This window comes from Wolffia australiana, chromosome 8 (assembly GCF_029677425.1).
Source record: "Wolffia australiana isolate 7733 chromosome 8, ASM2967742v1".
In the NCBI taxonomy this organism is placed as follows: domain Eukaryota; kingdom Viridiplantae; phylum Streptophyta; class Magnoliopsida; order Alismatales; family Araceae; genus Wolffia; species Wolffia australiana.
The window spans coordinates 15051793-15069027 of record NC_135842.1 but is presented as its reverse complement, the minus strand read 5'-3'; the positions used below and the strand labels follow the sequence as shown (position 1 = coordinate 15069027).

Genomic DNA, 17235 nt, shown 5'->3' with positions numbered 1-17235 from the left:
CATCTCAATCAAAGCATGGTTGTCCATACACTCTATGTCCTTGGTGTCTGAAATCAATGGACCACTTACACAATTTTAACATCAATCAACCTTATTGATGCCTAGGTATAGTATCATCAAGGGATTCATTCGGCTCACTTGAATGAATTCTTTAGCTAAAGAGGACCTACCATCTCTCCTTGTGTCTCCACGCTAATGGCCATAAAATTGTCCATACTTATCTTAGACGTAGGAGAAAATAGTGTTATTCTATCCGGATAACTCAATCTCCATCTCGAGTATCCAACGAATACAACTATTTAGAATACACGCTTGAAGATTACGGTCTCATCTTGATTCACTAAGTCATTGGACGTATTTTATGAACTTCATTATAAAGATCACATGAAAATAATTATGAACAAATATTTATTTTAATGAGCTTAAATAAATCATGGAAGTGTGATTGACTTGATGGCCATATAATATCCATCAATCTCCCACTTGGACTGAAGCCAATTACCTTATTCAACAAATCTTATTTTTTTCAGTGATGCCAAAAACATCATGAGCTAGGAACTTCATTAGTGTGTTTGCTATGTTTTAGGTTGATGGAACCTTTTCCATCACACTATCTCCTTGAAGCAATCATCTCTCTAGTCAAGTGAAAGTGTCTTAGAATGGGCTTTGACTTCTAATGAGACAGTGTCACACAACAATGGAATAGGATTCGAAATTGAAAGAATAATGCCTCTCTCAATGATGAATTTCTTCCATCATATTGTGTCCTTGGTGGATTTGGTTGCTGCTATGTATTCAACTTTTGTTGTCATATCCGTTGTAGTGCTTTGCTTGGAACTTTACTAAGATATGACATTTCCTTTCAATATGAATGTAAATCTAGATGTAGATCTGTCGCCATCTCATCTGGGTCTGGCTAAAAGTTGAATCAATATAATTTTGAAGCTTCCACTCCTCTCCTCCATAAATTAGAAATAAATCTGTGATCTTCTCAAAATACTTAAGGATACATTTCATCACCATATAGTGTTCCCTTCATGGGTTTTCCTCAAATATGCTTGTAATACTTTGACAAAATGCAACATCATGTATAGTACATATGATTGCTTACAAAGTGGGTCTAATAGTAGAAGCATATGGGACTTTCTCCGTCATCATTTTATCTTCATGAGTCTTAATTAATTTATCTTCAAATACTTGAACCCCCTGTCTCACCGGTATCAGACTTCTTTTGGAGTTCTACATGCCAAACCTTAACAATGGCATCTATGCACATAGATTGGGACAAACATAGAAACCTCATTGATCTGTCTCTATAGATACATATCCCTAATATGTAGGTTACTTCTCCCAAGTCCTTCATGGAGAAGTTCTAAGAAAACTGTGCCTTTATTAACAATAACATCTTGAAATCATTCCCAATAAGTAGAATGTCATCCACATACAAAATCACAAAAGTGGTTTCACTCCCATTCATCATCTTGTATTTGCATGATTCATATTCATTCTTAATGAAGTCATAATATCTGATGGCATCATCAAATCTAAAAAATTCCACCTTCTCGGATGCAGAATCTGCGGGTTGTATCATCACCTCTTCCTCACTAATTCTATTGAGGAATGCAATCTTGACATCCATTTTCCATTTCTCATAATCTTAGTATGAAGGTTTGATGAGAATGATTCAGATTGACTTAATTATGGAAACTAATGAGAATATTTCATCATAGTCAACTCCTTACCTTTGACGATAATATTTTGCAATTAGCATTACCATGTATGTGCCAATTTGTCTATATACACATACTTCTCTTAGATATCCACTAACACTTGATAGTTACTATTCCTCTGGGAGGGTCAACCAATTATTACAGTTGGTTTTGGTGCATGGACTGAATTTCAAAATCCATTGCTTCTTGCCATTTCCAAGAGTTAGAGTCTTAAACTGCCTCATCATTAACGTTAGAGGATCATTATCCTTAAGATGTAGATTCTCGACTTCACCTAATTTAATATGTCCAATATATCTCAGTTATCTCACTACTCTTCCTAACTTCTGTGGTTCTTGTGCATGTAATTGAACATGTTCTAAAATGGAGCCCTCATCTAATAAGGTGATAATCATGATCTGACTTGGAATTTCTTCCAAGACTACTTTACTCCCATTATCTTACCATATAAAATATTCATCCTCTAAGAAGATGACTCTTTTTGTAACAAATATTGAATGTTCCTCAAGGCAGTAAAAGTAGTAATCCATTGTTTCTTTTAAGTATGTCTTAAATCTACACAACTCAGTCTTTGGTTTCAACTTGCCTAGGGTGTACCGCTTCACATGGGCTAAACATAAATGCATGCAAAGTTGGATTTCATTGCATCCTATATCTCATATGGGTGGATGTCACAAATTTGATAGGTAACATGTTCAATATTCACAATATTTTTTCAAGAGCATATCTCCAAACGAATATTAGTAAATTTGAGAAGCTCATCATTCATCTCACCATATCCAACAAAGTTCAATTTCTTCTCTTTGACAACTCATTCATTTGTTGTGTGCAGGTTGGAATCAGTTGAGTAAAGATACCATTATCATTCATGAACTGTTTGAATTCTATATCTAAGTATTCACCTCCTCAATTTTATCAAGGAGTTTTGATAATATTTACAGATTGTTTATCTACTTCATGCTTGAACTATTCAAATATCTTAAATGCTTCAAACTTATGATTCGTTGTGTTTAGCCACCTAAATCTAGAGAAATCATCCATGAGAACAACGACGCTTATCTTGGACAGACATAAGGCCACATACATCATAATGTATTAATAAGTTATCCCACAACCTATTTTTTAGTAATCAGCTCGACCAACTTTACCAGTTAGGTTATAATCGTATAAAATTTGATATACACAGTATTCTATTAACCTTATTAAGGTATACTGTACCACAATAAAGTTGTGCTCATATACGGCTCTCAAATAAAATAGCTATGATGTATCATATAAAAAGATAACAATAAGGTAGATATGTTCCATGGTACTGAAGGTTCCCTTGTGTTACACAGGTGGTTAGGTTGTGTTGCTTGTTCTCTTTATTTACTTCATAACCTACACTCACTACGTCAAACTTGTATGTAATTGAATCCAAGTCAGTCGAATGAAAGAGATCCTAAGCCAGGATCAAACTCTTAATGCACGAGATTCTTATGATTTTCATTCATTCTCTATGTAAGCATAACTTCACTTCTTCACTCATCGCGCATCGCGCCTTCTTCTTCTTTCTTCTGATTAATTTCAGTTATCTTTTTTCTAATAAATAAATCGGAAACCTTCATAGTGTTTTTTCCAATGCTCCTAAAATCACACGTCGCTTCGCTCTTGAAGTCATGCCTTGTTCGTAAACAAAGCAGATTCAGAATTTTCTTTCATTTTTATTGAAGAACATTTGGTTATGAAAGTCAAGAAAGCTCCCAACCCATGATCCCACAAAGCTTTTATCCATTCTCATTCCCATTCATGTTGAGACTCCCATTCCTCTTTTTTCCCCTTTTTCGGTAAGTTTATCCTCCCTTGATTCCTCTAAGTTCCTTGTGTCCTTTAAAAATAAAACAATATGCACGCTTCCAATCGATACCCATTATCAATCAGACCACAAACAAGGTACTCCACATGCGGCGGATTCGTCTCCTTCGAATATCCAACTGAAATGATGATTCCAGTCTTCCAACCACATCGAACCCTGCTCCCCAAACTGTGTCTGATCACGTCAGCTGATCAAGGAAGAAGGGATGCACTTGTAATCCGGACATCCTCTCCACAACAAGCAGGCTCTGATGGAGCACCCGCTTACCCCACCCAAGACGTCATCAGAGACATCATCATCACCATCGACGACCCGCCAGCTCGCGCTCAGCACGACCGACACACCAAGGCAATGGCGAAGACATCCGGGTTTAACACCATGGGTGAAAACATGACCGCACCGTCGATCATTTAAATTTCTCCCAGTTTGTGTTTGTTTTATTTTTCGTTTTACCATGCTTGTGTTTGCATTTTCATTATGTCAGTTCATTGTGTCGTGCTGTGTTTGTCATGGCGCATCCATATCGTCTGTATCGTCGCGTTGTTTAAATTTCCATAGTTTATTTTATTTGTGTTGTAAAAAGGGGCCCCCCTTGTTGGACTCTTTGTAAAGGGCCCATCATGGCCCTATATAAGGCCATGATGGGCACCGCACCAAATCAGATCTGGAATTTCTTTGTGGCAGTTACCATCATCGTCTAGGTCTCACCCCAAGAAGAGAGAATAGGAGAAGGAGAGGAGGAGGAGAATGGAGAGGAGACGAAAGAGAATTTGAGAGAAGGGAGGCCTGGTGAACGTCATTAGGATGCCATTGGCCTGGCTCACGAGAGGCGCCATTCTTTCCTTCGATCCCTTTCCAGACGCCCGTGCATTGTTGTTTCATTGGTTCTGGTTCAGGGATGTCAATTCATCTTCACCACAGGGTCAATGACCTACGCAGCAGATTGATCGAGAAATCTGCTTCGTGGTCATCTTGGTTCGCGGCCTCCTTTGTTAGTCACTGCTGCACGTTGTTGCCTTGCCGCATCTAGATCACGGTCATCTAGTTGCCCTCACCACAGGGTCAACGATCCACGTGCAAGACAGAGTGGAATATTCATTGACTGTGAAAATTCACGGTCGCGCGTGACGCTGAACAAGCATGTACTCGGGGGGTGCAGACCACGTGAAGCGACATAAGTGACTCTTCCTCACACTCTGTGACTAATTGCTTCACCCCTTTCGCTTCATCACTTCTTCTCTCCACTGCTAAAGTCGCCCCTTAGGAACCTTTTTTCTTGCAAAACATTGTACTTCTACAAGTACAGTATTAAAGAAATAATTTATTTAAATCAATGACTTCTCTACTTCAAGTTTCTCAAAATGTAGTAAGTTCTATTTTTCTTGCAAAACCTGAAATTTACACGTGTCAAATGATTGAAGTTTTTGATAAATAAGAACCTTCCTACTAACACTTCACGTTACCTTTGTCATGCTCTATTATCTCCATCTTGTGCATAAGCTATTAATGATTAACTAGTAAGAACCTACTCGACAATATAGCATCTAATATATATCACTATGGTTGCTATGTTAGTGTAAATTGTGTAATCAATTAATTTATGAACCAATACTTGAGAAAAGAGAAAAAATGTTTACAAGATTTGTGCTATTAGTTCCTAATCTTCATTATGGTGTTGGTAAAAAAAGAGATGGAATATGTTTTTCTGATAAATAAGAACCTTCTTGTCATGACAACATACAATTGACTTTTAGATCAGGATTTTTTTCCTAGAGGTTCTACGAGAATTAAGAACCAGCTCGTAAAGAAAACACTATTAACAACGAACATTCACAAATGTCTAGAAATGATGAGCTTTAACCTGCCATTATGTAAATAAAACTTCACTGGATGCGTCAGCATCATGGTAAATGTATAGAGCCTGTAGAGAAGGGCTAGTGTCATCTTTATTTGATGGTATAGTATTTCTCGCAATATATCCTAGGCCCAGCCTGCATTGAAACCCCAAGGTTACAAATACATTTTCACAACAAAGCCGCTTTGTAAGAAGGGGTCATGTTCCCATATAGTAAAGTTTGACATCTAGGTTCCGACATTAGGAGGAAGAATGAAATAGTTACAAAGATGTTGCTAGTCTTTTAGCTGGAAGATGTAGAAGGCGCTTAGCGCTTAGGAGCGAAGTAAAAGGTTCCAAAGTAGCCATCTTTAAACCAGCGCTCAGGTTCACATTATATTCCTAAAGTAAGTTGCATTTATTACATGACAGAGTGGATGGAAGGTCATAGAGAGCACACCCAAAATGATTGCTCTTAATTCCAAGGTGCAAGTTTACGCGCAGGCACGAGTTTATGCGTAGAAGCAAAAGGGGGAGCAAAGTTCTTGCAAAACGTATCATTTTTGGAGCTTGGAGGGCTGGGCATGTGTCCCCTGTGAGTAGGGTGCACCCAGAGAGTCTGTGTAATAGATGCATGTAGGATAAATTTCCCAAGGAAAAGTATGTCAAGAGCCCTATAATCGAAGATAACCTTGTTTCAAGGTACGAAGTAATAAGTAGGGCTTTCAACTTGTTGTGTGAGTTTGAAATATTCATCCCTCTATGCTGAGAGGGAAATGGCCAGTTCTTTCCTTGATCAACAAATAAATGAGCTAAGGTTAGGTAGTTTAGTCTCCTACAAGTGAGGTCGAATAGCCCCATGTTTCCTCTTTCTTCTAAACTAGCTGCTCTTGCCTAACTCTTCTAGTGAGCAAGCAAACATTTCAGGTTTGGTCGGGTCAAGATGGAAATAACACTCACAAGTTGAAGTCAAAGCACCACTATTCGTGTAGTAGGTTGTGAGGTTACGAAGAAAATAAAAGCCCAGTTACTTCATAATGCTCGTAAACTCACACCTCAAAACAAAGGTTCTTATTTTATTCATTCACATATTGTGTATTGACTTCGTAACCTTTCATTATTTATTTCACTCATCGTGACCTTTCTTAATGGATAACCTTCTTCTTTCTTCTTCATCGATTCCTTTACTTCTTAGGAGATTAATCTTCACTCTGTAACTTTATCGTAAACTTGACCCTTAAAACCTTGAGTTGGAACCTCACCTGACAAGTGAAGTCGTCGAAGAGAGTCTAACAAACTTTTAACGCTACTATGCATCCTTAATTTACTACGGTGGTTGGTAGGTTTGGGTATAGCAGGACTTAAACCAGCAATCATTAGGTTAAAAGCCCAATGCTCTACCAACTGAGCTATACACCCAACTTTGAATTATGTACCCAATGCTCTACCAACTGAGCTATACACCCAACTTTGAATTATGTATGGGTGCAGAAAATAAAAGGTTTTCTACTATCTTTTCTTCTCATCATATCACATGGGCACGACTCTGTATGAGGCCTGTATTGCGGAGCAAGTCTGCTCATATTTCAAGAATAAAAAATAAAAGAAGAGCTAAATACAATAGCTTTCACTAACACCATCTACAAGAAGGTGAGGTTGACTTCCTTTTCGGCTGTCGTAAGGTTCAAACGAACAATGTTCTATGGTTTTTTTGACGGTCTTTGTCGGCTTGGTTAAGCATTATTTTTTCTTTGCCCAATTTTGTCGTACCAACCGGGCTGTGAGGTTCTAAAAGAAAGAATGAATCTATGCTCTCTTCCATTCTAAGGTTCTGCAAAGTAGTTGGCCAATAATCGCTCAACTTTTCGAGCGCAGTGTAGTGGTGATTGGTGGAGATTTGACAATAGAACAGGTTGAGGTTCTGTTAAGAAGTGGCGTTTTCTTGAGAACCTGAGTGAGAATGAGAAAAGGGTCCCATCCTTTGACCTTTATAGATTTTCCGAACCCAAACTCAAATGAGGCGCGACTTTAGGAGCACCGAAGGTTACGAAGTTCTTATAGAATGTTATGAAATAAGAGCTGAAAAAAAGTAAATTTCTTTTTTTTGGGGGAGCGAATGAATAAGAAGGTTCAGAATGAACAATGAATAGCTCAGTCTACTAAAATAAAGGAGGAAATGATTTATAAGAAGTGGTGATTGTGGTTAGAGGACACATGTTCACTTCTAATGTGGTATGTTCCTTCTCTTATAAAAATAATAAGTTGGCTAGATGATGGCGTACGCCATCTCGAACCGCCGACGTCACCGTCTGCACCGCCAGCCACCGTGGTCAGGGTGAAACTGCTCGTCTATCACATTTTGATTTCATCTTCCTTTTTTTTAGTCGAGTTTTGTGTTTTTTTTGCACTCGTTGTTTTGTTTTCATCGTAAGTCCAGTTTTGTCATCATGGGGAGGGGGTCAAACATTTGGACCCCCCTCCCTTGCCATTCCCTTTCTTTTATTTGCTGTGTTCCTCTTCATTGTTGTAAAAGAGGGGGCCCATTATATAAGGGCTCCCTTTAGTGGACCAACCCCCTTCTCCCTTGCTTAAGAGCCCATTAGGGGCCCATTAATTCCCCTACTTAAGGGAATACTGGGCGCCCTAATAGACTCAGATTTGTTTTCCTTTGAATTTGAGTTGAGTTTCTTCAAGGAAGACAGGTCTCCCCCTCCCGCACAGGAAGAAGGGAGGGTGAAGAAGGGAAGAGGAGGGCGGAGGAAGAAGAAACGATTGGGAAATCGGTGGGGTTTGGGAGAAATGCCGGTGAAAGGGTTCTAGCCGGTCACCCTTCACCTCTGCCTTACCCTCTTGTTTTCTTTCTTCCCCCTCTTGGACATCGCCCCCATGACGGCTCCCCGCCGATTACACGATGTATGATTGACTAACCGTGATAGGCTAATTCACTGCCCCGTCTGCGCTGCCGATCTGCCGTCGCGGTAGCCAAATGTGGCTGATGGGCGGAAACACTCCAACAGGTGGTGAATCGGGATTTTGGGCAGAATTGGAGTGGCGTTGACAACAAGTTCCAGGCTTCCGTCAGTGCCACCAATCTGCCTCTGCCGTCGCCGATTGTGACTGCCGACGGGAGACTTCGAACGACCCAATTTCGAAGCTCTCCGGTTAGCTTTGGGTTTGGTCAGACGGTGAATTTGATCAGACGGTGACTCAGGTCAGTTCAGACAGAAAAACTCCGGTGATCGTTGAATTTCTCAGACGACGGGAGCAATCCGCTGCACCGATGGATACAGATCGAGTCCCGATGTCGTCTTGACCTGAAGTTCGGCACCCGATTCAGCCAGGTTGGTAGCCGGCGCACCGACCGAATCGAACGCCGATTCCGAGTCCATATTGGACGTTCGAGTCCGTGAAGATGATCCACGGCGTCCCGGCATGAATCTGGTTGATTGGCGCCACTAGAACGCTCGTTAGGCAACTTGATTTGGAACGGTCGAGCAACCCCCCCAAGACAGCTGACCGCGCCCAGCCTGGTCTTGACGCTCGAGACCTGAAATCTGACGCCCGTCGATCCTCAAGCTGTCAACCACACCGCTTCCTCATCTCCTCTGACCGTCCGATCGCACGGATCGCTGCCAAAAGTCACCTCAGCCGGCGTCCGACCATTGAGACGATTCATTGCTCGCGGCCGCCACGGGACCCCATCCGCACCGATCCATAGGGATGTGCTAACCGGGTTCCTTGCCACTTGAGCTGAAGCTTCGCCTCACGTCGTCCTCCTCGGTCCCTCCTTCACTCTCCGCCGATCGCTCTCCGGCTCCTCTCCATCGCACCCGCTCCGGCCGTCGCGTCAACGAACAACCTGTACGACGAGCCGCCTGAGGACGAGGTACACCGTCCCCTCTCGCCGCTCGTTTAATTATCCCGTGCAGTATAATTTAGTCTTGAGTCCGCCGCGCTCAGGCTAGGTAGGTGAGAGGGGAAAGAGTTGAGAGAAACTACGAAGCAATTTGAGTGTCTCTACCGGTACATACGAGTCGTCCGTACGTGCAAGGCCTACGAATAAATTCCGTTCAGTTGTAGACGTCCCCATAGCTCCGATGAGGTTTGAGAGGCCACCGTCGTCGTCACTCGGCGACCCGGTCCCACCTCGGAGCTCGGCGCCTCCCTCCAGTTGGAGCCTACAAGTACGACACATAAGGCATTCACTCATTGCACCATAGTTACATCAACCCCTTAGGGGTTTATCCGTCGGACGACGACACCGTCGACGTTCGATACCACTACCTATCTCGGTACTGAGCCATCATATTTGGTGCCAATCGGACGACGTCCTCGACGACATGTGTCATCACTAGAGAGTGGTCTGGGCGCTCCTCTACCGATCAAACTCTTAGTTTGGAGGTCTTTGTGTCAACATGTTATGAGTTTCATCACTCCATTACTTTACTTAGAAAGGAACTGGGCAAGTCGCATGTGTACGAGAAAGAGTAGAAGGGTCACGAAGAAAAGAAGTGAGCCTAGCTCTTTCTATGGATAGGTGTCCAATTTATAGTAGTGGTGGAATCAACCGACGTTTCATCTGACCTGACCTCTTACTCTTTCGTCCCGACCTATTTGATTTAACTTGACTTCATAACCTTTCAGAACCTTATATTAGTATCCTGAATTGAAGAGATCGAATTATTCCCAAGAACACACCGAACAAAGATATGAATTGGGTAAATGGAAATGGAAAAGAGATGTTAGAAATTCCTCAAAAGAAGAAGCTTTTTCTAGATCTATATGATCTACTAAAGCAGATCGATATTGCCCATATAATGAAATTAGATCTTGGTCCATTCTCCATTCTTTGACAATAGCTTTTCTGGAAACTTATCCATAATGCTACACTCATGGTTGTGTATGATTCAAAATCAAAAGGACCCAAGGATACATATTTATGAACCTTAAGAAATCTTCCATTTTTAACATGCCTAAGCAAGAGTGCCATAAGTACATCGTGTTCACATGTTTATTTTTTTAAGAGCAACTTCTACTTGGAGATTGAAACAAGAAATATCCATTATATATACAACCATTGACCAATGATGCCAAAGTGACCAATTTATTCTTAAAACAAGTAAAACAAATTCTCTTATGATGGTCACAATGTACCCGAGTTTACTCAAACAACAAAAATGAATGAAATTATTTATTGTGCTGGGAACATAATACAAATCTTCTAAAGACAATGCATTAAGGATAGAAGCTTGAGGTTTGTTGTCACCACAATGATAGCATCAATTCTTGTGCCATTCACCACCCTCATCTCTGGCTCAACTTTCCTTAGCTTTCTCCTATTTGTCTACGCATGCATGTTATTTCAGGTATTAGAAGCACATCTAGTTTCCAATACCTAATATGTTGAATCTTACAAGATAATTATCTCTTTTATATTGGCAAAAAACACGGAGCTGGGTGCGGCTAACCCAAAGGGTTGTGCCCGTAGACTGATCCAACTGTGCTTTGGATGTTACCAAGAGAGATTTATATATTAAGTGAAGTATTTATAAGTGTTTATAGGTGTGGAGCACGCATAAAATGTCCCAATTGCATCCGGACCGTACTCGCCCACACCCATGATGCAAAAAAAAAAGAGATACTGCAAAGAAAAAAAGAGGTACCTTGATACCGGTGCAGCTCCCGGAGAAGGCCGTAGGCACCCATAGCGTACTCGTGTCCCCCAGAGGTGGTGATGCATGGAGTATAAGCGATCCTCGTGCCATCATTGAATATCATCGGGGAGGTGCGTAGAGGGTACATCAGTTAGGCGAGAGGTCGCGCACTCCCGTCTCTTGTGCTCCATGCAATATGCCACTCATGATGGCCAACATTCGATAAGATGCGACGCATGCTGAGAGCGAGCAAGCCAATGCTCTCAACGCAATGGCAGCTGCGGGCCACCTGAGGAAGGTCCTGCCAAGTGATGTATCAAGAGGGCACAACCCTTGGGGCAGGTACTTGATAAGTATCTATCACATATATCATTACGCTTCTTTTAAGCTATCTTGTTGATGTACTTCTTGCAGTTCCTCTTAAGATGAGTTTTCATTATGTAGCGCAAACATGTGCCCATTTTTGCACTATCCTTTGTCAGAGTTGCTTTAACTTGATTATTTCGCTCATCTCTCTTGGAAGTAGACATCTCATGTCTCTTCTTGTTGTCCAACCAATGAAGAGTATTTGGGGTGTCGCCTATTGAAGGTCGTTTGCAGTAACGGTAAGCATGTATAGAAGCTCAAGCAAAGTACTCTAAAATTTGTTCATATTAAAGTTAACAATTAACTTGGTGAATGATTAATAAGGTGAGGACTGAAGAATAAGGTTTGTGCTCATCTCAATTGGGAGTTCAACCCCAAACACAACTACCCTTTTGATCCACTCTATCATCTTCAGTACATGGCTCTATATTGATGACAACTCAACCATCTAAGATCTGAATAGAGTATTTTACATCTCATATCACTAAATCCTACTCGGCTCAGCAAATAAATCTATTAGATGAAGCATCATCTGTGTCGGTTCCATATCTTCATGTTGCCTCTACAACTCATTGCACATGGACCATGGTGGAATTATCTTTTCGCTTATGATAATCCAATATCTCTCCATTTTGTTGCATCCGATGCAAGCTAGACAGGGCCATCACTCTCCAAAAATATAGACTATATGTTCATATTTAAGAAGAATATTTAAGTTTATGAGCCAATCAGTGAAGTTCAGGTCGCTTGGCAACCACTAATCCGCATATTTTGCGTGCAAGATGTGCTTTTTATGAATCCCTAATTCATCCAGATCCTAATCTCACTGAAAAAAATTTAGGTTCCACAAAAAAAATTCATTCCATACAACCCCCTGTGTACAGACGTGGCGAAAACTATCTTCTAGTGGGCATCAAAATCTCAATATATCCACTATGACCTGTAAACTGCGATAAATGTTGGTTAAAAATCTCTGACGCTGATTGGAGAATAAACAGGCATTCATGCACTATACCCCATACCGACAACATTAAAATAAAAAAATGTTGTCAATGACAAGAGGGGAGACAGATGAAGAGAAAGCCGATGATCAATATCAGACAACCCGATATCAAAAAAGCGTGAGATGGTGATATCTAACATAGGAACAAATACTGGTGCTATAACAGGTATCAAATATCATGACATATATTACCATCATGTATACTGGATATTGGCAAATATGCCCATATCAACGACATTAAAAGGAAAAAATGTGGTCAATGATGGACGACGGATGGAACGAAACGGATATTCGTCATCCGTCCTCCAGTTCTAATATACAGTTTAACAGACAAGGGGGAAGAGAGAGATAGAGAGAGGGGAGCTAGGGTTCTCTTTGGACAATGGCGGGTCGTTTGAGATCGAGCTTCTCTCTTCTCCGGGGTCTTCTCAAGGCTGATTCCTCCATCGGGCCAGGAAGAATTGCAAGCCCCAACAATGTGGTTGCCTTGGTATATCTGAATCCTCCGCAAGACCTGTTTTTTTTCTTTTTTTTTTTGCATTTTTTGATGTTCTAATCCATTCAAGAGTCGATCCGGTTGATCTCTTGCATGAACCCTACTGTCAAATGATTGTTGATGTTCCGCGTTCATGGTTCTCTCGGTCTGGTTTATTTGGGGAAGAATTCAGGCCCCTTTTGTGTAGTTATATTTTTGTCGAGTCCAATGGGTCGATTTTTGATTCTCGATTTGTGTAACTCGTTCGATCATGTTTCTGGCATTATAATTTTTCCCTTCTTCAGGGTTTGAGGAACTACGCGACTGGCAAGGACTCCAAGGAAGAAATCATCAAGGTGACATGTTCTCATATCTCCCTACTTGTTCTTTGATTATTGTTTTTGTTCTTTTAGATTCTTACTCGAAGTACCCTGTGAAGGAATTCTTTCTCAACATGAAATCTCCAGGTTCCTCTGTCACTATTCGGAGTTGCTGGGAACTATGCTTCTGCCCTTTACATTTCGGCTTCAAAAACAAACTCATTGGATAAGGTTGAGGCAGAGCTGACCAAGCTTCTCGCTGCCTCAAAAGAGAGCCCTGTTTTCTCCCAATTCATCAAAGATTTATCTGTCCGGGCGGATGTCCGGGTGAAGGCTGTGCAGGAGATATTTTCTGAAGCCAGTTTCTCGGAAATCACCAAGAATTTTCTGGGTACGATATTCAATATTTTTTCCGAGTACAAAGTATTGTTGTGATTGTCTTTTTATCCTTTAATTTTTATTTTTTCCTGATCTTGTATTCTGGACTTTCTTTGTTTTATTGAGGAAGCTATTTTGGCTGAGAAGGGAAGGCTGAGGCACATTGAGAAGATTGCCAAGACCTTTACAGAGTTGACCATGGCTCACAGAGGAGAAGTGAAGGTCACTGTCACCAGTGTAATTGTGCGTCTCTCTCTCTTTCTCTCCTCTCCTTTGTGGCTGGAAAATTCATGATTTCCAAAGTGGGTCTCCGCGTTGGAGCCTAATCAAAATTTTCATTTCTATTTTTACCAGAGATAAACCCCCTGTTTCCCTGTGTAGATTGTGGTGGTAAATGATGTTCTTTTTTCTGATTCTTCCAGCCTCTTCCCCCGGAAGAGGAGAAAGAGCTGAAAGAAACGCTGCAGGAGATCCTGGGCCAGGGCAAGAATGTGAAAGTGGAACAGAAGGTAGAACAGCCTCTCTCTCTATATGCATTATCATACCCATTGGGTCTGGCGTTTTGCTGAATGAAGCTACAGAAGAGAGAAATGATAGGAAAGAGGAGACAAAGAAAATGAGTTATGCAAGGTGGAAGAGATAGAAGAGAAGAGAAAAGAGGAGAGAGAAGAGATAGAATACTGCACCGTTTTTCTCTCTTTCTCTTCTTTTCTTTCTGTCTTACTTCATTCAACTCCTTTTTTCTTCTCCATTTCTCCCTTGTTTTCGCTCTCTTATGTCTACTCGTTTTCTGATCTTCTGTCCTCTGCCTTTTCTATGTCATTTTGACGTCTTTTTTGCCTCCTCTTTTCTCTTCTCTTCCATATCTTCGGCCTCATTTGATTTTTTTTTTTCTGAATTCTCATTTTTCTTGTTTTATCTTTTTTCTAATTCTCTGTCTTCTTCTCAAATGTCTTCTGTCTCTTCTATTTCATTCTCTTCTTTTCTGTTTCCTCATCTTTCTCTTCTCTTCTTCCTCTTCCATCCCATTGAGCTCTTCTTTTGGGTCTCCTTTTGTTTCATTCTTTTCTCTCTTCTATACTTCGTTTTGCTCTCTCATTTATACCTTATTTTCCTCTTTTCTTTCTCCTCTTTTTCTCTTCTCTTCTATCTCTTCCACCTAATTTAGCTCTTTTTCCGATCTCAAATTTTCTTTTCAATCTCCTTTTTTTGCTTCTCTTGTCTTCTCTTCTGCCTCTTCTGTATCATATTTCTCTTCTCTTCTGTTTCCGCTTTTTCCTCTTCTCTTCTCTTCTGCCTCTTCAACCACTTTTTTCTCTTCTATTCCTTCCATGGTCTTCGTTGTCTAAGCGATTCGTGGATGTAAACCAGTAAACAACTCTTAATTGCAGATTGATCCCAGCATCATGGGGGGTTTAGTGGTGGAGTTTGGACAGAAGGTTTTCGACATGTCCATAAAGACAAGGGCGCAGCAGATGGAGAGGTTTCTTAGGGAGCCCGTCAACTTTGACAGCTTCTAAAACCTGACCGTCCCAATTCCGTTCGTATTCCCATTCAGCTTTCTCCTTATGCTTTGGACTCTCAAGTTTTTTGAGAAAATAAGTTGAACTCACAAGCGAGTAGTACTCTTCTTACACCATAAATTGGCATCCGCTGACCTTCCATGTTATTTATTTATCTCATCAGATTGCCAAAAATATGAAGTGATTATCTGCACTGCCTTGTGTCGACTGATTCAGTCGTGGTGGCCTTTCATGGTGGCATACACAAGGGAGAGAGCCGGTGCCAAGTTAAGTGAACGTTTCCTTTTCTTCTGATTGAAATTTTATAGGAGTATTTATAGTTTAGTAATAGAATTGTCCATATTTTATCCCATCAAATGCCATTCTCAATATTAGGGTGAATAAGAATGTTTTAATCTTTGTACTCTGGATATATTTATGGGCAGTAGAGTACTCATGGATATATGATAGATACTGAAAATAAAGAAAAATAGGAAATTAAAGATGGCTTGATCTCATTTGTTTGGAAACGAATCTCATCCATGGCCATCATTCCACTCTGTTCAGGAAGTGAATCCATCACTTCCTGTCTTTCTTCTCGTCCTTGACTCATATTGCAAGAAGCAGCAGAGAGGAATATATAGATAGATAAATCGATAGGTACAGGATAGGTAGGTTTGGATGTGTGGGATGAAGATATATATTGAAGGATTGATGGGTAGGTTGTTAGAAAGACTAATCCTATTACTACATTGAAGGATGAACAGATAGAAAGAAAAGGACAGAGGGACTGATTCTCCATTCCTAACTCTAGTCCTCTTGATACTATATTCTCTCATCTTGGGGAAAGCCTTTTGTGCAATTTTTTTTCTCTCCTCGCACTCTTCCGAACTCATTCGTTCTCTCTCCTGGTAATCCTAAGATGACCCATAAAAAGGAGACCCAATGCAAAATATTCCTAGATTTTGTGCATCAGCATTGAAAAAGATCAAGATTTAGAGGAAGAAAGGACAAGGTTTCTTTCTGTGATTACATAGCCTCAAGTCAAGGTGGTTTCCAAATCCTTCTATTTCATGGAATCACAGAAGCAACTGCTACTTCGTGACTCCCCACGGAGTAATATCAGCAATTGTTGATTTTCAAAAAGGCAACCACTTACCTAACGATTGGTCAATATCATGTCCCATTTATTTAACATATGAACATGCTTCAATACATAATGTTTCTTATATGGAAACTGACGGTACACAAAACTTCAAGGTGCCATTGAATATTCATGTCTCGGTCCAACAGTTGAATGGAACTCTGTCAGTTTCTAAACTATGAGACAATACACTTGTCTAATCAGTGATTTGCTTGGAGACCGTGAGGTGATATACTTGTATGGTTATTTGATCCCCGATGCCTTGGGGGAAAGTCCCGTCTTTTGGCCGCAAAGGGCACTCATGTCTTTTCCTTCTCATGTTCCCTTTATTACGGGCAGCCCTTCCTTGTCTCTTCTCTCTTCAACACCTCTGACCCGTTTCTCCATCTACGATGGTCATCCTCATGGTCATCTCATCTTCATTGTATCTTCAGGTGGCTCGTCCCTGGTTGATCCCTATCTCCCCGCACAACTTTTCCATCCATTCCTGTTCAACTTCTAAATCGGTAGCCAAAGAACATGACTGAATTTAAGCATTTCATTACTCCATGTTATACAATCTTGGGATCGTATGACATGGTCAGAGTTTGAAATCCTCATTTTTTTCACCAACCAAAGAGGCATCTATGTATATGTGATTTTTTTGAGAAAAAAGAATGTGCATTTTTTCCTGTGGATGCAAAAGGTAATGGCCTTCGGATGGAAGGATGAGTACTGGTCAGTTTATTTTGCGCATGCCTGAAGTCCATCTTACCCAGGATGAGTTTCTTTATCAAAGTCAATTCAAAAGGCCAGTTTACATTTCCAAAGTTATCTTGCATGCACATCATGCTTGACTATGAACTTGAAGCAAAATTTTAGAGTCGTTGACCTTCAATTTAAGTTAGGACTTTCAATGCATACATACATATAGTCTTTGTCTAGTCAGTTTACCGACCAGACTGACTCTGGTTCCAGTGTTGGTAGGATTTGTT

General features: G+C 40.7%; 1 protein-coding gene and 1 non-coding gene across 3 annotated transcripts; one reads left to right on the top strand and one right to left on the bottom strand.

Annotated features, from left to right (window-relative positions):
* Nucleotides 1-6765: 6765 nt before the first annotated feature.
* TRNAK-UUU (transfer RNA lysine (anticodon UUU)) lies at nucleotides 6766-6838 on the bottom strand. The gene has a single exon. It is a non-coding gene; the product is annotated as a tRNA-Lys (tRNA).
* A 5934-nt stretch (nucleotides 6839-12772) lies between these two features.
* On the top strand, nucleotides 12773-15550 carry ATP5 (delta subunit of Mt ATP synthase). 2 transcript variants are annotated; one of them, XM_078579709.1, is made up of 7 exons: nucleotides 12773-12932; nucleotides 13223-13273; nucleotides 13385-13628; nucleotides 13746-13858; nucleotides 14038-14124; nucleotides 15007-15155; nucleotides 15302-15550. In XM_078579709.1, exons 1-6 carry the CDS (start codon nucleotides 12825-12827, stop codon nucleotides 15133-15135), a joined length of 732 nt encoding a protein of 243 aa, XP_078435835.1. In that variant the 5' UTR covers nucleotides 12773-12824; the 3' UTR covers nucleotides 15136-15155; nucleotides 15302-15550. The 2 variants fall into 2 exon arrangements, with proteins under 2 accessions (XP_078435835.1, XP_078435833.1); XM_078579707.1 differs by lacking the exon at nucleotides 15302-15550 and having other exon boundaries at nucleotides 15007-15258.
* Nucleotides 15551-17235: the final 1685 nt, after the last annotated feature.